At 37.9% G+C, this 22,717-nt stretch overlaps 1 protein-coding gene across 2 annotated transcripts in view; it reads left to right on the top strand.

Annotated features, from left to right (window-relative positions):
- The window catches only part of ATP8B4 (ATPase phospholipid transporting 8B4 (putative)), a 189,160-nt gene that overhangs the window by 68,471 nt on the left and 97,972 nt on the right, over positions 1 to 22,717 (top strand). For both annotated transcript variants that reach the window (XM_081140667.1, XM_081140668.1), the window contains 2 exons: positions 16,481 to 16,553; positions 19,820 to 19,890. In XM_081140667.1, the coding sequence (XP_080996793.1) occupies positions 16,481 to 16,553; positions 19,820 to 19,890 (144 nt within the window). The remainder of the gene's footprint in view (positions 1 to 16,480; positions 16,554 to 19,819; positions 19,891 to 22,717) is intronic.

Raw genomic sequence — 22,717 nt, 5'->3', positions numbered from 1 at the left:
GGGAAGCCCTAGACACTTGGACAGAGATGCAGAGATGGGCTTTCTTAGGTCTACATCAGATGTTTGCCTCCCACCGGACTTTCTGAATTGCCTGGCTAACAAATCCTGTTGACCCAGCTTGCCTCATCTGGTTACCTTGCCCCTTACCAGGCATTTCTGTTTAGACATAATTTTCCCTCTTCACACTGCTAAATTTAAGGCTTACTTTTCAAATCAAATGCTCATGTGGCTGGTTGCCTGAGAAATCACATGTGGGGAGCTGAGAGACCCAGGCAGGGAACTTTGCCCTCGCTTCTGGAGAGTGGGTCTGGAAACCATATGAATTGTAAATAGTTTTAAAATGTAAAAAAGTGAAGCTTTCTGCCAAAAGGAGAGAGCTGAGTTTCTTTTTTTTCCCTTCTAGACTCAGTTATTAGGTATGTGTTGAAAAATACTGACCTCTATCATACTATCTGTTTACTGTCTCTATCAGCTGGGGATGGACCAACCAGATTAACCCCCTTGAGGACTCAGCTCTGCCAACACTTGCTTTATTAGAAATAGGTTTGGGGGTCACAGCTATGTATCATGAATAAAGTTGTTAGATACATGATTTTCATGGAAATTTGCCTTCTTTCACTTAATACTTCCTTCTCAAACTTGGATGATAGAAATGGTTAATATTTTCAAAAAAATAACAGAGCCTAATTTTCCAGTAAGAGCAAGAAAAAGAAGACATAGACAGTGGGACAGGGCTTCCCCTTCCCAAGTACCTAACACAACATCGCAGCCCACGCTGAGAAATGTTGCTCAGCACATGCCTCGTTTTCTTTGTTGTGCTTGCTCCTATCTCACCCCATCTTTCATTATAGAAAGTAGTCCCATAGGCTTTTGTTTTTGTTGTTGTTGTAGCTTTTGGTTTTAATTTTTGTGGGTGGCAAGGCACAGAGACGATGTCACTTTTTCTTAGGTATAGACTACCAGTGACACCCTTTCATTCTGTATTGACAAATATCTCCAGTTTTATCTTATTTTCCCCCTCGTCTTCCCAATTTTGTCTTTTTTCTTATGGCATTCCTCACTCCTCTTCTGGGGTAAAGGAAAAGAAAACTGGAGTTGAGCTACAAAAAATGATAGGAAAATAATATTCAATAAAGGCCCCTCTTAAATAGAGAACATCTTAGGATATTAAATGTCTAAAAAAGGTAGAGATTATAGCAGAGTTTATGCAAATAAATATGCAAAAGACCACAGGATAAATGCTTAGAATTGGCACGCAGATTTGTTGATGCTCAGTTTCAAATCTGGTACTGATAATGTCAAACTACTCAGATGGTACCTAATTGTTGGCCACCATCTCTGGCATGAAATCTCCCAATTAACTAAGTTGAAAATACAATTCCCAGCAGTGGGTCTTGTGATTAGGAAAGAAATTCAAAAGAGACCAGATTGCTTATACACATATTTAGATATATTTTTGCAGATTACAAATAAAAACATAAGGCCTGAAACCCCCTGATAGTAGATAACAGAGGGCTTAGGGGAGTGTGAGGCCAGCCTGTCATTGCTCTGAAGCAAAAATCTTCATCTTGGAGTTGGGTGGAGCACACAATATAGAGAGTTTCCCAGAAAGAAATTTAAAGGGCAAGTTTTTGGCAGAAAGATTTCATTTTTCCAATAGAGAAAACCAGAGTCTATTCCAGACAAAAGGCATCATCTAGGTATGTCCAGGGAGCAGAAAGTACTAGAGTCTTTGGGGTCTGAGTAATGTCAGAGAAACAAAGGGATTGCATCAGAAGGCCTTTATTATCCCCCTGGCCTCCAAAACATAAGAAATGGGTCCACTGTCTGACATATCAGCCCTCCAGACACATAGGGCAGCGGATGAGTAAGGACCTTCACCAGAAGCCACGTTTACCTAGGCCTGCAGGGCCCAGGAATAGTGGGCTAGTTTGGGAGCTCTAGTTCATGCCCTACATTGGGGCATAGAGACTATTCCAGCTCCTGCTTACACCCCAATCCTACTGGCTCAGATGGGAAATACTAAGAGGGCTCAACAACAGAGCAGGCCTTGTTGGGGCCAGTTGAACTACTGTCCCAGCACTATTAAAAACAGATATATGGCCCGGCCAGAGTGGCTCAGCGGTTGAGCATCAACCTATGATCCAGGAGATCAAGGTTTGATTCCCGGTCAGGGCACATGCCTGGGTTGCGGGCTCCATCCCCAGCAGGGAGGCATGCAGGAGCTGATAGATGACTCTCTCTCATCACTGATGTTTCTATCTCTCTCTCCCTCTTCCTTCCTCCCTCTGAAATCAAGAAAAATATATATTTAAAAACAAAACAAAAACAAAAAACAACCCCCCCCTCCACCCCCCAGATATATAGCTACTCGCAACCAAAGAGGAATGTTTAGGTCTTAGTTCTCTGAATATTAAGTATCTTCAGTGTACCTGAGCTGATTAACATGCCATTGCTAGTTTCATGGATTCACATTTTTGGGGGCGAGAGATAAACCAGTGGATAGTTTCAATATAATGTGTGTGATGATAGGAGTATGCATGGGCTGCCATAGAAGTACTCAAGAGGGGGTGTTTAGCCCAGTTTAGGGGTTCAGAGGAAGTTTCCTGGAAGAGGTAAGTCTTTAAAATTAATCAAAAAAGGTCAAAACCCCAGAAAAGTAAAAATTTCTACTTTTTAAATGAAAAGTATTATCCCTTGTATTTGCTTGTTTGTGTTTTACAAATATGCATATTTGCAAAGAAGCCCATGCAATATATACAATTTTGTATTCCAGTTTTTTCTTTTGACATAATAACTCATATATGACATTAAAAATTCCTTGCACCCGGCGGGGCATGGCTCAGTGGTTGAGCATCGACCTAGGATCCAGGAGATCGAGGTTTGATTCCCAGTCAGGGCACGTGCCCGGATTGTGGGCTTGATCCCCAGTTGGGGGGTGCAGGACGCAGCTGGTCAATGACGACTCTCTCATCATTGATGTTTCTGTCTCTCTCTCTCCTTCTCCCTTCTCTCTGAAATCAATAAAGACATATTTTTTTAAAAAAATTCCTTGAAAACATTTTTAATAGATGAATAAAAGATGTTCTATAATCCATCATTTCTCTATTGTTGGATAATTAGCTTGTTTCTAATTTTTTGTTTTTAATGAATGACTCTCAGAGAAACATCTTTGTATGTAAATTTTATATGTATCTTTAATTATTCCTTTAGGCTATATTTCTAGGGAATTGAGACTTGGCCCTTTTAAAAAGATTCTTTTTATTTTTAAAAGATTCTTAATATATGTTATTTTCTAGGAAGTTTGTGCCCATTTATCTTTCCATTTGAACAAATGAGTGGTTTCTCCACACCTTCATAACCTTGAATATTATCTAGGCCAACCAGATAAGTATAAACAGGTGTTCTGTTGTTTTAAAAATTCATTCATTTCTAATGAAGGTGATTATTTTTTATTTATTTATTTATTTATTTATTTATTTATTTATTTATTTATTTATTTATTTATTTACTGTTTGTATTATTTCTCTTTTTAGTGACTTTTCTACTTACATTCATTGCCTATTGTTGGTCCATAGTATTTTTGTGTGTGTCCTGTCTGAGAATTTCTTTTAAATCTTTTCTTTAATAAATTCCTCAGTGGGAAAAAATGACCCCCCCCAGGTTGTGTACAGAGATGTTGCTTCAGGGTCTGTGCTGGAGTAGTGTGCATGTTGAGCATAGTTTTCTAGCAGGACTGGGTTGTGTACTAAGTTACCTATATTCCAAAGAGTTTTCTTTCTATAAGATAACGCAGATCAAACTTCCTGCTACAAACTCCTTAGTAAGTCCCCTACCCATTCCTTACGGTCGTAGCACCTGCTCTAATCAAGCTTCGGCTAGCCTTTCTAACATTGTCTACAGTCACACGGAACTATTTAAAGCTTTGCTTACACCTGCGGTGTGCTCCTTCCCTTCTCCCCCTTTCACCTATCAAGGCTCAGCTGCTGTTTTAACTATCTCTGGAAATCCCTCTGATATCTATTTCAGGCAGGTAGAGCACATGCTATGTTTTCCCATAGCATGTACCTGTTACCAGACTAGAGTTAAGCATGACATTTAAATAATCCATCTTAAGCCTTCCCCTTGACTGTGGGCCTCTTCAGGCCGGGAACCACTTTGTGTTTCTCCCCAGTGCTTGGCCCACTACTTGGTTTGTAGTAGGTGCTCACTGCTTGTTGAGTTCAGCAGAATCCTCTCACTCTTTCAGCCAGAAACATGCACTCAGGATAATAATACAGAAATTGGAAATTTAAAGACATGGAAGAAGCTGGCATCCTTGTAGATGTGCATCTTGCCTTATAGCCGTATGAAATTAAGTCAGCAGTATGCACTTTGAGGGGAATGAATAAAGCTCTTATGCTCTAAACTATTATGCTTTGCCCTGCAGTGATTCATCTTATCCTTACCTCCTTCCTGTACTGGCCATTTAGCTCTGCTATACTTTCTTAGGGCCTTCCAAATAGGTGTAGTTGTATGGAATTATTATTTACTTCAGTCCTAGAGCTACATATGTTAAGCAAACAGCATGAGTGACCATGTAAATAATTAATGCATTCAAATATTCATTAAGGCCCTAATATGTGCCAGACACTGTGTTACATACTAGGGATAGAGAAATAAGCAGGGGAGAAAAATCCATGCCCATAAGGAACCTCTGTCTAGTGGGGAAGATAGATGATAAAAAGTAAAAATAAATAATATGATTTCAAGCAGTTACAAGTACAACAAAGAAAGTGAAATATGATACAGTAATAAGATAAGAGTAATGGGATGGGACAGAAGCAGATGAGTTTAAATAGGGTGTCAGAGAAGGTCCCTTGCAGAGAGGAGATTAAAGCTGAGAGGGAGCTATCCATACCAAGACCGTGGATCAATGGAACAATAAGTATAAAAGCTGCTAAGTGGAAATGAACTTGGCAGTAAGATGTGGACCGGGGCTAGAGTATTGTGAGAGGAGCTCTGGGGCACTCCAAGGTTTGAAGATGGGAAGGAGAGAAAGGACGGGCTAAGGTTTTGGGAAGGGGTGACTAGTGAAGTCAGAAGAAAACCAAGGGAATGTGGTGCTCTGGATTTAAAGCAAAGAAAGTGTTTGAAGAAGGAGGGAGTAGCTAACTGTTCTGGATAAAGTGAAGACTGAGAACTGATCCTTGGACTTAGCAACATAAAGAGAAGTTTTATTTGGCAGGATGAAGACAAAATCCTGCCTGAAGAAAGCAAGGACAGTCAAGAAGTAGAGATACTGAACATAAATAGCTCTTTTGAAGACTTGAAATACAAATCAAAATGTACTGTCCTTATAATAAGAAAAATAGTCAGAATACTTTAAAGTATACATTATTTTATAGTTTACAAAGTGCTTTAATAAATTTATCTTATATGAAACTCACAAATGTTGTGATAGGTAAGTGTTTAAATGTCAGGTGGGTTTATCTTATTTTCAAGACCTTAGTCTTATGACTAAAGAGGTATTCTGAGGGGTTGGCATGTGCACGTTAATGAAGGTCATGGAGGGTATTTCCAATTTTCGTCAACTTCTTGTCTAAGTCACATGGCTGACTGGGTGAACTGGGACCCAAGCCCATGTCTTCTGATTCTAGAGACATGACTCTACCATGTTGCATCATTTTTGTCATAAACAAAAGGTCAGGATTCTTCCCGTTAAGAATTTCAGGATTAAAAAAAAAATTGATTCCAACTTCTGGTCCATTCTGAACAGTATTTTGTTCTTGCAAGTATCAAGGTTGTCCCTACAATGTCGTCTTTAAAGGGCAGCGTCTTTACTACAAAATTTCCTAGTTTTTGTTTAAGCAATCCATTAGGATTTGTCGTTCATGAATTTGAAATATTACCTTGAATTTTGTTTCTCCTCATAATGAAAGTGTCTAGGGTACAAAACTGCTGGTTCATTGAAAGGAAGTATTCGAGTAACTGTGAACAACAAGATTTATCCTGGTCTTGGGAGAAAAATGAATGACATAATGATTGAAGCCTCAGAAAACAGAGATATTTTACTCATGACCACAAAATCCTGATTGAAATCTGTTTGGTGCGATGTTAAGTCATGATTCTGAGAAGCCAAATCTGGAGGGACCGGAATAATATAGTCCAGGCATATAGTTTTGTGATGAGCTCATTGTATAAGGGGATGAAGCTGGGAATATATTGAGGAATGAAAGTTAATGCATCCTTTATTAGACAATTTCTATGATCTATCAATTTTCTTGCTAGGCTTTTGATGACAGCTGTATGGCAAACAATCTAACACTGAGGTCATTCTCTTAAAGTACAGGTATTCTTCATTGCTGAGTGGAGGAATGTCCACATGCTCCAGGTATCAGGAGGGAAAGATAATTTAATCAGGGTTATTTAAGAACCAGCTTTATATTTTTTCACTAGTCTTTAGGTTCCTTGATAACCACAGCCTGTATCTAACTCCATGTGTAGCTCCAACACTCAGCACAGTGCCAGGCTCAGAGTGCTCATTTTGTATGTATGAAGGTCTTGAACTCATTAATGAAGGGTGATGGTACCTCATGTGCCAATCGGTGATGATCTAATAAGAATTCGACCTACATGCTGTCCTATTTCCAAGGTACTGAAAATGATAAACATTACAACCTACTTCAAAATAATACTTAAAATGTTTCCTAAACAGTGTTTAGGACTTAATGTGCCTGCAAACATAGTAAATGAATAAACTCATGATCTTCTAGTGATATCCTGTACTTTGTGCTCCAAAACTAGGAATGCTATTTCCAGAAAACTAGATTCTCTGACCAGAGCAAACCAAATCACACCACTGAGAGATGCCTTTGCTCTGTGTTGATATGGCCTGTATTATTACTTGGCATGTTAAGCAACTAATCTTTTTTTTCTGGCTTTTGGTTCTCTCTTAACATGGCCCTGCATAGAAAAATTAATTAAATATATCACTAGAGGCAATGGGGAAAAACACACAATATAAGCCTTTTATCCTGGAACCAAGACATTCAGGTTTGATTCTCCTCTATTGGAGAGCTATCTTCTTTTGGGGTGTTTTTCAAAAGGAGGAGTTGTTATTAACCACTGAGCTGGGTAAGAGCATATTCTCTGACTTCTCAAAGTAAAATAGGCAATTAGATGAAAGGAATGGTTGATCTACTCAGGCTAAGGTGATTGCTTATAAATTTTTTTCATCAAAATATGTTCTTTATATAAGGGATATTTCAGAAACAGTGATGTCCCCCATATAGGCATTATTCTGAGGGCATTTGGGTAGTTAGGGGTTGTCTGTAGACTATTTAAAAAAAATGAAAATGTGCTAAAATTTTATCTTCCAACTTCATTTATTAGTCAGTGGAAAAAGGAGTCAATTGGATGACCTAAAGTGTTACAAAATTTTCCCAAAAGGTTTTAAAGTGGAGGGGGAGGGGAACGTAAAGTTCATGGCCACTGCTCCTAATGATTTTATAGAATTGAAACTGGAACTAGTGAAATGTGAAATAGCTTAGAATTAAAAAGGAATATCCTAATTACATGGACATGTCCACAGCAAAACTGAGAAGTGGGCTCTCAGTTTGTACATGATGCTCTGCTGTGCCACCCGCATCCCCTTCCAGGTTGCAGAATATATTTCTGCAGCTACAGAGTTTTCTTATTGCCTCTAGGGTCGCCTATACACAGCCCTCCACTGTCATCCCTCTCTGCAATTGCCCTTGGCTGAGAGGAGCTGTTTTTCTCAAGTTTACCTATTCTTGCTAGGGCCAGACTGCATCCAATGGCTGAACAAGGCCACGATATCTGGCTTGGCCTCCTACACCCAACTCTGAAGGGCATCCAGCTCCAGAGCTCCCCGTGGGGTTCGCGGAGCCTCTGCTGTGAACGCATCAACTGCCCACTTCCTCCCTCTGCTCAACGGTGCTGCCTTCACTTCCCACAGGTGTTAATCCCAAGAGTACTTGCCAATAAACTTCCGGCACACAGATCCCCCTCTGCAAGTGCTGCTGAGGAACCTGACCTAGAGCTCAATAACTGTTCTCTCCACAGTCCATCTAAGGTATTTCCTTTATCATTCGTATGTGAGAGCAGGGGTAATAGTCTTCCAATGAAATAATTTTCTTCTGATTTCCTTCTGGTCTCATCATCTTTTAGCCATCTATTAACGGAATCCTACTAAGAATTTACAGAAGACAGAGGATCTTAAGAGACGGATTCAGGAGAAGGGTTTCAGTTTAGAGAAATGAATTAAAGAGAGTACATTTTCTGCACAACTCTTAGTAGGCTTGCACAGTTCAGGTAAAACTTAATAAGTGAATTGATCATTCTGTTTTCAAAATAGGAAGGCTACACTGTGTGTGTATTTTTGCATCCTACGAATGCACAATAGGAGCTGTAAAGATTTGTATAAATTAAGTGAGACATCTCTAAGATTGATTACTTTTTCTCAGCAAATTGTTGAACTAAATTATCCATGCTGCTGGACTACATCCCCCCTTCTTCCCACGCTTCGCCCCTGGCAGAATTGGTGCAAGAGCATCTTCAGCAGCTGACCACAGACCTCCCCGTGTGATTCTGCCTCAGCATAAGCATCATGCTAATAAGGAGGGAGGGAAAGTGGGGGAACATCTGTATTCTTCAAAATAAATAGATTCCAAAGATATGAGTATTATGCTATTCTCAATGTAATGAGATTCTGTTCACCAGTCTGTTGTTAGAGGATCAGGGCCAAGCTGTATGTCTTCCTCTAGTGTGGCTCTGACAGCAGTGGGATTGAAAAGAACCAGAAACTGCTGCTGTCCACTGAACATCTGTGTCATGGGACCATGACTGCAAGCTGTCTTTGGATCGACTGGTTTTAAACACCGGGAGCATGCACTCACTATTTCTGTGATCATATTCCTTCAGCTCCTCAGGTCCATTCTTTTTCTAAGTATCATAGAAAATAAAGTAAAAGGGAACAATAAATATAGATTTATTAAGAGCATGGGCTTTGTAGACTCAGGTTCCAGTCCCAGATCTGCCACTTACGTGTGACCTTGGAAGAGTTTTCTTTTTTCTATTTTTTCCTCCTCAATTGGCCTTTAAAATACCTCTATATAATGCCAAAAAAATCATGTACTGAATGTAATTCATACAAAAGAAAACAGCATACGATGAATTCAGTCTTCCTTCCATCCCACTTCTCTTTATTTCCTTTCTCCTGTGGCAACCACTAAACTGTTTCTAGTGTGTGTTTCAAGAAGTTTTCTATACATGTAGGAACAGAGATATGTGGAGGTATATCTTTGCTTCAAAACACTGATAAACCTTACCACATATATGCAGTGTTCTGCACATGCTTGTTTTAACCTAATAATGTAACTTATAGAATATTTTGTATCAGCACATATAGACCTATCTTATTCTTTTTGTGGCTTCATTCCATTGAGTAGATGAGCCATGGTTTACCATGATATGTCCATCTAATCCTTATTGGTGGGCATTGATAGTTTCTAATAGATTGCTATTACAAATAATGTTGCAGTAAACATCCTTGTACATCCATCTTTAAGCACCTGTATGATCAGTTCTTTAAAGTGGAATATTTATATCAAAGTGTGTAGGCATTTAAATTTAAATTTGCCTGGCCAGGTGTGGCTCAGTGGTTGAGCATTGACCTAGGATCCAGGAGATTGAGGTTTGATTCCCGGTCAGGGCACATGCCTGGTTTGTGGGCTTGATCCCCAGCAAGGGATGTGCAGGAGGCAGCCGATCAATGACTCTCTCATCATTGATGTTTCTATCTCTCTCCCTCTCCCTTCCTCTCTCTGAAATCAGTAAAGATATATTTAATAAATAAATAAATAAATAAATTTCTGATAGATGTTGCAAAATAAATCACATATCTCAATTTCTCTGAGCATCAGTTTTCTAGTTTATAAAATGGGAGTAGCAGCTTATGCCTATCTTATAGGGTTGGTGTGAGGATACATGAATATCCTCATGAATAGCATTGCCAGATGTAGCAAATTAAAATGTAGGACATCCAATTAAATTGGAAATTCAGATAAATAATGACAATTTTTTAGTATAAGTGTTCCCAAATATTAAAAATTATTTTAATATACTAAAAATTATTATTTTTTAAAGGGTACCGTTTTTTATTTTTTTAAGTATATCGTTACTGATTTCAGAGAGAGGAAGGGAGAGGAAGAGAGATAGAAAGATCAGTGATGAGGCAGAGTAATTGATCGGCTGCCTCCTGCACGCCCCCTGCTGGGGATCGAGCCCGCAACCTGGGCATGTGCCCTGACCGGGAATCGAACCGTGACCTCCTGGATCATGGGTCAATGCTCAACCGCTGAGTCATGCCCAGCTGGGCTTGTTGTTTATCTTAAATTCAAATTTAATTGGATGTCACTTATTTTATTTGGCAATTCTATACATGAAGGAATCAGTATAGTCCCTGGCACTAAATAAGTGTTGATTTCTACAATTCTTATTAGGCATTCAGGAAAATGCTATCATTTGACAATGTTTTTGGAAATATTTATTCTATATTCATTAATTTATTTATCATTTATTCAACAAATATTTATTTGTTGTCTGCAGTGAACTAGGCACTAGATTCTGAGGAAATAATGGTGAATGAAACAATGTCTCTATGGGCAGAAGAATACTTTTGTATATTATAGGTCTGACATGGACTTGAGATTAAAAAGAAACCACGCTCAGTATATGCAAATTGGTTTATTAGGAGAGGTCAGTAATATTGATCTTCTTTATCATCTTCTCTTTCTAATATCGCAACACATTTTCTATAGCTTTTGAAGAAATCCTCTTTTCAGGATTCTATATTGCTAATGGGCAGTCAGGTGCATTAAAGTCTAGAGGAGATGAAAGGAACCTGGAGGAGCTCCCCCTTCTGTCTCTCAAGGCTTCAGCAGTGGCCTTGGTATCCTGTTCAAGGTAAATACTTGATTTGTAGCCTCTGCAGCCAATAGTTCAGCGACATGGAGTGTGGTAGGGGCTACCTCACTCTCAGACTTGCATTTCCTCAAGAAGGTTCGCAGCAAAGCCTAGCAGCTCTTAGCACCTCATCGGGAAGAGGCAGGGTGAGACCAATTTATCAACAATTGTTAGATGTAGTTGCTCTGTCTCACCACCTTTTCTCAGAACTCAGATTCTCTGATATTCAGAGAGTAGACGTTATACAGGCATACTTTGTTTTATTGGTTTTCATGGATGTTGTATTTTTACAAATTGAAGGCAAGACCCTCCACCAGCAAAAACATTACGATTCGTTTTATTGCTGCACTCGCGTCATTGTGGTGGTCTGGAAAGGAACCCGCGACGTCTCTGAGGTATGCCTATAGTTAATGGGTGTACTTTAAAAAATTCTTTCCTCTAAGTAATCCTAGTCACTATTCTGTGGCAGTTAAACTCCATATGTTTTATGGTGCCTTTGGAATTTAAATTTTATGAGTTCTTTTCTTGAATTTTGGCTTATTTAGCCATTGACTTGTGACTTTACTGAGGTAAAGGCTATCTTACAACCCCATCTGTTTTTGAAAAATCGCTTTCAAAGAAGCATTAACTAGATTATGTCCATTTCAAAACCTGAAATGAAATACATATATTTTAAAGTCTTGCAGTTCTTGATTCAGTGCAATGAAATGAATTAGTTTGATTGCAGAAGAGTCATAAATTGCAATTCCTCCACGAGAGCAGAAGGCCTTTCCCCGACAAAAGTAAAAGCACAACTTGTTTGTGTCAACTCTATAGAGCTAAGTGTCATTGTCACAGCCCATTAGGCCATCCTGTGTTCCCCTCACAGAGCTATGATGTAAGCTTGCTTCAAACACCAGCCGTGACAACAGCTGCACCACACATGGAGAGCCAGGGAGTGTCCCTTTTCATTGTTTTAGGATGATGACGAAATGCAGTCACCATACAAACGAAAATCTTAGAAGTCTAGAAATATTTTGAAGATGAGCTTTAATTCTTCCTACTCGCCCCTCCAGTCTGGCCGGTATGCCTTTTATGTGTTGTCAGTGGTGGTGGGAGTGGGTAGAATAAGAAAAATGGTGAAATTTAAAATAGAGATGATTTTAATGCATTTGAAGGTCTTTATCAGCTCATACTTGTTCAGTAAGCTTGGCTACTTCTTAGCTATTACCCTTAGTACTCATTGAAATATATGTTTGAAGTCTTAGTTAAGTACAGTTATAATAACCTGGTAAGATAGAATAGGAAATAATATAAAAAAACACACCCTCTCCTTTGATTGTATTATATACATTGATTGCTCTACAGTTAGATATTCAAATAAGAGGTTTAACCAAGGTATCACATACCTCTGTGACTTACCAATATCTCCAGGCCCTTTTTCTTCAAAACTCTAATTACATCTGTAGAGTATTACTTTCTCTTCTAAAATAACTTATTTTGTTCTTCTTCTTCCTCTTCATTCAGTTTCTGGTAACTTCTTCAAGTCATAAGATGACTTTCTATCACAATCTTACTTTGTAAGGGTTATAGTCTCTTCTTGGCAGGGTGATGTCCTCAAATCTAATCAATGTGTCTGTGTGTCCATTGTCAGGGTTAATCATGAGAAAGTTAAACAGTGCTGGGGTTGGAGGCGACATTTAGGGAATACTGATTGTTGCTTCTTGACAAATTGTTAGTTTTGGGTAATATTTCTTTTGAGAAAATTTTTCTTGTGATAGTGCACATTCACATTTTGCTTAAAGCTCAGAAAAATTGTGTGTCAGCCTGCATTGTTGCCTGGTGAAGGTTCTCCCCAGCCCGTAGCCCACAGAGGTGATATTGTGTCCCATAGAATTTGTACATGCCAGAAAAATGTTAAGATCTCAAATATTGTTAGTCATAAGACTTTGGAGGTAAAGTATTTGGAGTACCTTTAGGGGAGAATGTTCCATTGGGACAGGTGGAAAGGGATAGATGACTGAAGATAGAGCAGGTGTTGGAAGGTGTCTGGAACAACAAAAGGGCCTTTTGGGAAGAGGAGCTTGGAGAGACTGATAGGTATATGGTCTGGGCAGAGGGCAGGTAGGTGGCAACAGGGAAAAAGAAAGAGGACTGGAGTGCGATAAAGTAAGGGATCCTGGGCTCATACAATAGTATTACAGGTATTTTCTGCTTTCTTGGACTATTAAATGACATGAGCAGATTAATAGTCAGATATTAGCAAAGCATGGTCAAGTGAATTATTCTGAGTGATTTTCTGCTTTTGGAAATATTTAATAAATTAGAAAGTAGAAGTTAAGGTACAGGTAGGGGTGCAGGGGTGTAGGAGGGGAATGAGCATGAAGATTTGGCATGAGGAATGGTATTTTGCTCAGCTTTATCACTCCTCTGTATGGTCCCTATAGGACATCATGTTTACAATCATTCACATTGTCTAGTATTAGGGATTTTTTGCATGATTTGGGATTTTGCAAAAATTTTTCTCTTTTTTTTTAACCCTCACCCAAGGATATTTTTTCCATTGATTTTCAGAGAGAGTGAAAGGGGGGGGCAGGGAGAGAGAGAGAAATATTGATGTGAGAGAGACACATCGATTGGTTGCTTTTGGCACATCCCCAACTGGGACCAAGGATTGAGCCTGCAACCCAGCTACGTGCCCTTGACCGAAATCAAACCCAAGATCCTTCAGTCCAAGGACCAATGCTCTAGCCCCCAATTTTTTCTTAAAGAGATTTTATTCAAGTATTTTTCCAAGTATACAGTTAATTTAAGTAATTCCTTTTGATATCATCACATCTTTAATAACATCTTTCCAAATGCTTTGGTTTTATAGAGGGAAATATGATACTGAACTAAAGAAAAACAAGTTAGAATTTAAGTAAAGAAATTCAGGTTTTGGTTTGTTCCCTCAAATAGTGGCTATTGCCACTTATGTATGCAAACTTAACTGTCAAATGTGCACTTTTGTTACCAGAGAAAAACACGCCTTGTCTTAGTTCCTGTAGTGTTCCCTTTCCACTGTGGTTCATTTTCCATTTGGATGGGAGAGATAAGGTATGGTCCTCCCTAGAGCTTATAATGTACAGGTAGGCAGAGTAAGGGTTTGAAAATGAAACTTAATATCATTTCAGCTTCTTCCTGAAACAGATGCACTTTCTTTTTTAAAAAAAATATTTTTCAATCAGAGTTTGCATTCAATATTATTTTGTATTAGTTTTAGGCGTGCAGCGTAATGGTTAGGCAATCATAACACTTTACAAAGTGTTCTATTTCCAGTACCCACCTGGCACCATACTTAGTTATTACAATATTATTGTAAGCAGATGCACTTTTCAATAGAGACTTCCTGACAATTCAGTAGCAGTATAATTTCCATAAATAAAGACACACTATCCATATTGTTCTGTTCACATCAACTTTTATCTGAGATTCTGTCCCCTAAGACATGTCACGAATGCTCTGAAGGAAGTGTACCAGGAGAAATAAACCAGCACCTAATCCGTACCTGTAAACATAAATAAAATGAGATTTAGAAGGCTTGTTAGGTTCTCCTGTTGTCATTGAACTAGATAAAGTGCAGGAAAGTATGGCTTTGGAAAAATGATTGAATTCTGGCTAGAGATGAAAATGCCGCAGTTGAAAACTTTCCAGAACAACATGTACTTGGATCCGTATTAAAGAAAATTTTTTTGAGTGTTTAAGCCAAATGACCCAGCAGGGTTGATAGTGTGAGGCATATTTCACAGTTGTATAAATATTTAAAACTGTTTTCCAGCCTATAAAACAAAGTAAATTAGGTTGTTTTTAAAAACGGCATAATGAAATTAACCTGCCCACCTTAATTTGTTGGGGAACCTGCCCTATCATCCCAGCCTTCTTCCTAAAAGGAAATTGCTGAGAGAAGAGTGCTGAAGACTTCCAACTTGGAAAACAAAGCTGGTTTACAGAGGTTTCAGATAATTTAAAAAGGGATTGTTAGCATCACTGTATACTGCCACAGGTGGTCTGTTTCCAGGTGGCCTGTCTGCCTAAATTGTCACTAGGGGCCCAACCAACTAGATTCAATAGGTTTTTATCATAAACTTCTTTGAGATGGATGAAGGATAGACTCAGGGCTCCACTATACACAGGAGCCTCAGAGAAAGCAGTGCAGCATCTTGCCTGTGCTGTCCTCAAATCCAAGCTCTTGGCCCTAGCCATTAGAATGCCACCGAGTCTGTCCTTAGCCACAGAGTGTGGATGATTTGTAGGTGGTCTTTTCTCGTTCAGCCTTCAGAGGCTTCTTTTATCACCCACATTGTTCTTGTCCTTTCCAAAATTTATTCTCTTGCATTCTTCCCTGCATTTTAGCTGTTGCCATGACCTATTCTCCATAGCCTCTGATACTGTTGTGATGAACCTAGTTATTAATAATAGGAAAGGAGCAAAGGGAAGGCCAAATATTATAGGGGTGTCATTTGGGCAGCTTCACCAGGAAGCTACAACTTTACACTCCCAAGGTCCAACAAAGGGGAGATAGATGCATGCCTGGTAAAGCTGGGGTGACATAGGGAAGATGCTTGCTGTCAGTCGCACCTGAGAACAAAGGTCATTGGCTAGATGGTGCTTGGCCACTGCAAGGGCATGAAATTTGGGATATTTAATCTCCTCAACAGGGGAGTTTGCTCTCTTGTATTCTTGTGCTCTTGCTGCTCTTGGGACTCTCGGGATTTGTGTGACTCTAGGCTTGTGGGGCTTCCTTGAGTTCACCCACGTGGCCCACGGCCATGTGGGTTCCCACACACAATGGGCTAATTGCCTGCAACTAGCCTGATGCTGTACTGGACCTGGCTCCAACATGGAAAGGAAACTCTGGGCACTGACTCTGCTTGTAGCTTTGCTGAAGGGATGTAATTCCACGGAAATAAAGCTCTCTACCATAGCTCATCCTCCTGTGGGGACCTCCAGAAATGCTTATTCCAGGAGTACCCTAAGAACCCCACTCCCACTCGCAATGAGGACAGACCACCCCCACTTTTCTCCGATAACACTAGTCTCCTCATTCACTTCTTGCCTTCAGTTAAACAGACTTCTGAGACAATGGAAGTGGTGTTTCAACATTTATTAATAATAGAATTTGAAAAGAATGCCAGTGACTGAATTTACCCCTCCACCCCCAACCCCTTAATGTTCTGGTGAGGGAAATGCAAGCAAGAATTCATAGCTTCTGTATAAAGCTGGCACCATGGTGTGGTGGAAAGAGCACCCAGCCATCTTGAGTTGAGCCCCAGGGATCACTAATTCGCTGGGAATCCTTGGGCAAATCAGTTGACTTCTCTGGGCCTTGGTCCCCACATCACTCAGGTAAAAGATTTTGTCATGTAAGGTCCTTTGAACTGAGCATTCTAGAAAAGCCTTGTCTGCTTCTTTTGTCACGTGATGCTCCATTGTGAATACATTCCCTGGACTCTTTTCTGTTCCTGAAGAAAATTAATTTTGTTTTTGTTCATAGGCTGCAGAATGAGAAATGGATGAATGTCAAAGTGGGAGACATCATTAAATTGGAAAATAACCAATTTGTTGCTGTGAGTATTTAAATAATGTATCTCAGATTAAAATAGCATATGTACTGCAGTATTTACATTTGCAAATTTAGTAAATCTGTACTAATCCAGAGTAATTAAAGAGGGAATGCCAAGATGTATTCGTAAAAATTCTCAATTATAAAATGTTTTAAAAGACATAGTGGCCCTAGCTGGGTAGGTCAGTTGGTTAGAGTATTGTCCCGATACACCATGGTTGTGGGCTTGATCCCTGATCAGGGCACATACAAGAATCGACCACTAAAAGCGTAAGTAAGTGGAACAACAAATTGATGTTTCTCTCTCTGCCTTCTCTCTCTCTCATATCAATAAAAAATTAAAAGACATATTGATTACTTTCAATGACATTGTAACTCAGATAAGGCTGAATGATTATCACCTTGTCTATCGCCTTTGGGATCATTTAAATTAATAGATACAAAAGATTTACAATAGTTTGATATAAATAGGAGCTTTAAAAATGCTCCAGAATACTTTAAAAACAGTTCATCCTCTCATAATTTGGATACTATCCCTCAATAATGGAATTAATACTGTTGTGTTTTTTTTAAAAAAATATATCTTTATTGATTTCAGAGAGGAAGGGAGAGGGAGAGAGAGAGATAGAAACATCAATGATGAGAGAGACATTGATCAGCTGCCTCCTGCAGGCCCCCTGCTGGGGATCGAGCCCACAACCTGGGCATGTGCCCTGACTGGGAATCAAACCTCGATCTCCTGGATCCTAGGTCGATGCTCAACCGCTGAGCCATGCCAGCCGGGTGGAATTAATACTGTTAATTTGCACTATACTTGAAGAAAAGATAACCATGCTTTCCCTGCCCTGAGGAACAGATGGGTTTGCATTATTAAGGTTCTTCCTCTATGGATGAGTCACAAAAGCCTCTTGTGGCAGAAGTAATTTTCTGACTTGTTGCAATGTAACCTAAGCATATCCACTATAGAGAGAACGTGCGAAGAGTGCATACCATTCTTGAGCCAAAATTACTCAGCTTGATTTTATTTTTTTATTTTTTAAAAATATATCTTTATTGATTTCAGAGAGAGGAAGGGAGAGAGAGAAACATCATTAATGAGAGAGTCATTGATCGGCTGCCTCCTGCATGCCTTCTAGTGGGGATCAAGCCCGCAACCCGGGCATGTGCCCGGATTGGGAATCAAACCTCGATCTCCTGGATCCTAGGTCGATGCTCAACTGCTGAGCCATGCCCAGCTGGGCACCCAGCTTGATTTTAAAGGGGGAAGAGTGTTTTTGAAAATTCAACTTGGTCTTATTTCTCATATTTAACTTTCAATGAAGATGATAGCAATAGAATGTCATGCTCTTTGGGCTATGTCTCTCCTCCCCTAAGCTTAAAAGGATCATTTTAAAAGACATCCAGAATTCTCTAATTCTTATTATCACTGATCAAATATAATTATGAAATACAGAGAAAGATGACTGTTTATACCAAGAGTTGCTTTTTTCCCTAAAACCCTGTTTTATAACAATTTAGACAACATACACACACACACACACACACACACACACACACACACAGAGTCTATTTTTGAGTTGGAAACTTAAAAGCTTGAGACAATGAAAGGAGTGGATTGATTCTAAATTTAACTTTCAGGACTTAAGAATGGCGTAATTCTAATATTTTTAAAAACAAAGGTAAGAAAATTTTACAGATTTGGAATACTGATGTAACTAGAAAATTGTTAGGCTTATGTGTCAAAATAAATTACTAAAATTTTAGTTAATTCTTTTCAGACATTCAAATCCTTCAGAATTTCATAAAAACCTTTATTTTATTCATTATTATTGTTTAATTTTTATTAAAGTAGAATTGACATACAATATTATATTAGTTTCAGGTATATAACATAGTGATTCTACATTTATATACCTTATGATGTGATCACCACAATATGTCTAGTAGCCATCTGTTATTGCAAAATGTTATTAAGATATTATTGACTATAGTCCCTATGCTGTACATTATATCCCCCATGACATATTTATTTTATAACTAACAGTTTGTACCTCTGTTACCCTTCACCTTTTCACCCATCTTCCCACCCTTCTCCCCTCTGGGAGCCATCAGTTTGTTCTCTGTATCTATGAGTCTGTTTCTGTTTTATTTTGTTTATTTAGTATTTAGATTCCACATATAAATGAAATCATATAGTATTTGTCTTTTTCTGTGTGACATTTCATTAGTGTAATATCCTGTAGGCCCCTCCATTTTGTCACATGGCAAGATTTTATTCTTTTTTTATTGCTGAATAATACTGAATCGTATATATACATATCTATTTTACATCTTCTTTATCCATTTATCTATTGATAAACCAGTAATTCCACTTATTAGCATTTATCTGAAGAAAACAAAAACACTAAATTGAAAAGATATATGTTCATTGCAGCATTATTTACAATAGCTAAGATGTGGAAACAAAACTCCTTATTTTAATATAAAATTTGAAACTTGACATAAAATAAACAGCTTCTCAATATTGAAATGTAACAGAATTCTAAAACTAAATTGTGATAAGCTATTTCCAAAACTCAAATGTCCAGCGACATAGAATGATTTATCTCTGTGAGAGAACAACTACTCAGTCTCTAAATGTTTTCCACTGTTTTTTACTAGATTTTCTATTTTATCTTGCTTAGTCCCTGCTTTATTTTTTCTTTCCTCTTCTTTACACCCCTCCATCTTTTTTTTCTAAATTATTTTTTATTTTCTTTTAACTTCTCTCTTTTAAAATTTTCCTTGCCTCTTTTATGTTTTCTATTGTTTTCAACTTCCTCCATCTACTTCACTTCTGTCTTTCCCCATCTTCTTAGCCTGCCCCCTGCTCTTTAATAATACAAAGGAATTAAAGTAAATGCATATAAGTATTTCCATTTATCTAATTTATTGGGGCAAGTTTTATATTTTCTATCCATAATTATCAAAGCAAGAAAGCAGAATTTTATATATTTCTTGGAAAAAAGTAAATGAAGTGGTTATCTTTTTTATATCCCCTGCCCTTGCTTATGTTCTAATGGTCAAGGGCGTGCAAAACAGGAACAGGTAAGCAGAGGGAGGGTTTGATTCAGGGCATGTAACAGACAGGTGGTGGAGCAGGATTTCACTTCTCTTACTTTTGCCCTAAGGCTCAACTGGCTCATTAGTGGTGGAGGGATGATACAACATAGAAGGCTTTCAACCAATCTTCCCTTCTCAAGTATTCTTTACCCTTATTTTAAAAAATAGGCTGATCTGCTTCTCCTATCAAGTAGTGAGCCATATGGCCTCTGTTATATTGAAACTGCTGAACTTGATGGGTAAGTTATTAAAGTTAGTATAATTAATTTGATTGGCTTTTAATTTATTTAAGAGTAATAGCTTTAGGAACAGGACTTAACTTAAATCTCAATCCTTATTCTTCATTTTATTTTCTTGGAAGAAATAGGAGTCCAAATTTCACAGTCCATTTGCAAATTGCTTTGGAGATTTTTTGAAAACTCTTGTTTTTTCCCTTGAATTTATTTTCTTTCAGAAACAGTGAACCAAATATGTATGTGTAAATAATATCACACAGGAATTTCTTACTGAGATTCCTTAGAAGGGTTCTTTTTTGGGTTGGTTGGATTGTTTTTAATTTCAAGCTATTCTCCAAGGAAGATGAGCAGAGTAGCAATCAAGATCTGAGTAAAGAAGACCAATGTTACTGTAGAAGGTGACCTTTTGGAACTGGAAGACATGGGGAGAGAAAAGAGAAATGGAGTATGATGCAGCTTTGACACTGATATTTAGAAATTCGTTATAGACCATAGAGTAGTTCTGTTTCAGTAGATTCAATTTGTCTGTCTGGCATAAGAACATTTATTGAATGCTTACGTTTTAAGGATACCATATATGTTCTATAGATGGATTTTATCATTTAATCCTGAAGTAGGTACTATATATAAGCCCCATTGTAAAATGAAGGAACCAAGTCTTAGAGAGACTAAGTAATTTGTCCCAAACTTCTAAAGAGTCTTCACTCTTCACTCTTCTAAAGAGTCTTCACCCTGGCAACCTGACAAAAGAGACCATGGTTTTAATGACTGCCTCCCAGATGGAGAGAAAAATTTATAGCAATAAATATGCAATTGCAAAGAGAAAAGGTCTCAAATCACTTCATCTCAAGAACATAGAAAATAGCAAAATCTAAAGCTAGTAGAAGGAAGGAGATGAAAACAAGAGCAGAAATTAATCAACTTGAAAACAGGAAAATAGTAGAGACAATCAATGAAACAAAAAAGCTTGTTCTTTGAAAACATCATAAAACTGACAAACCTTTAGCAAGACTGAAAAAGAAAAAAGAGAAGACACAAATTAACAATATCATGAATGAACCAGGGGGTATTATGACAGATCCTGTGGACATCAGAAGGGTAAAGAAACACGACAAACAACTCTATACACATAAATTTAACAACACAGATGAAATAGACCACTTTGTCAAAAAACAAGCTTTTACAACTAATCCAATATGAAATAGATAATTTAAATAGCCTTATAATTATTAGAGAAATTGAATTCAAATGTAAAACATAAAACTATAAAACTGGTAGAGAGAAACGTAGGGGAAACTCTTCAAGATCTAAGGCTATTCAGAGTACTTAGACTTGACACAAAATTCATGACCCATAAAAGGAAAATTAGGTAAACTGGTCTTCATCAAATTAAAAGCTTTTGCTGTACAATTGACCAGTTAACAGGAAGAAGAAATAAACTATACACTAGGAGAAAATATTTAAAAACCACTTATCTGACAAAGGACTTGTATCTTGAATATGTGAAAAATGCTCAAAACTCAATAATAAAAAATCCCAAGCAATTTAATTAGAAAATTGGCAAATGATATGAAGAAACATTTCACCAAAGATGACATACAGATGGCAACTAAGCACATGAAAATATATTCAACATCATTAGCCATTAGGAAAATTAAAACAATAAGATATCACCACATACCTATCAGAATGGAGCAAATAAAAAAAATAGCGGCAACTCCAAAGGCTGGCAAGGATGCAGAGAAACGGGATCACTCACACACACATTGCTGGTGGGAATGTAAAATGTTACGATTACTCTGGAAAACAGTTTGGCAGTTTCTTAAAAAACTAAGCATGCAACTATCATACAACCCAGCAGTTTCATTTCTGGGCATTTATCCCAGGGAAATGAAGACTTATAATTACATGAAAATTTGTATACAGATGTTTATGGCAGCTTTATTTGTAACATCCCTAAGCTAGAAACAATTTATATGCCCTTTGACATGTGAATGGTTGAATATTCTATGGTATATCCATGTCATGAAATACTACTGAGCAATAAAAAGAGTGAACTATTGATATATGAAACAATCTGAATAAATCTTCAGAGATTTATGTTGAGTCATAAAAACCACTTCCAAAAGGTAACATACTATATTCTTCCATTTATATAACATTCTTGAAACGGCAAAATTACAGAAATAGACAACAGACTAGTGGTTGCCAGGAAACAGGGAAGAGGGTGTGGCTTCAAGGCCAACCCGAAGAATCTCTGTGGTGATGGAGATGCTCTTTATCTTGACTGTGTCAATGTCAATTTCCTGGTTATGAAATTGTGATATAGCTTTGTAAGACTTTACCACTAGGGGAAACCAAGTAAAGGGCACACAAGATCTTTCTGTATTGTTTCACATGCTGAAAATTATTTGGAAGTTTATCAAGATATGAGGCAGACTAAGAAAAAGTATGACATGACAATGAAGGTATTAATCTGGAGTCTTAGAAAATGTATATATTTTTATCATAAGGCATATGTGTGACTACTTTCCCCCTTTAGTTTCTACATCTGAAGATGGAAGTAAGATATTGAAGAGAATCCTGAGAAAATAACTTAAAATGAAAAATTTTGATGAAAGATGATGTATTGAGTAGGGTAAAGAAATGAAGACTGTCTGGCCTACTTGGTGTGACTGCTTTAGTATTTGAAAAGTTGTTTAACTGAATGGACACGTTAGTCCTTTATTCTCAGCACCACTATCTCACTCTTGTCCATCAAGCCCAGGTCAATTTCTGCTTCAGTTATGAAGTTTAGTGTCTCAATCCCTACTCATCTTCCCCTCCTAGG

Source organism: Miniopterus schreibersii, assembly GCF_964146895.1.
Source record: "Miniopterus schreibersii genome assembly, chromosome: 1".
Lineage (NCBI taxonomy): Eukaryota > Metazoa > Chordata > Mammalia > Chiroptera > Miniopteridae > Miniopterus > Miniopterus schreibersii.
The sequence above is the reverse complement of the archived record's forward strand: the minus strand, read 5'-3'. Positions and strand labels throughout refer to the sequence as shown.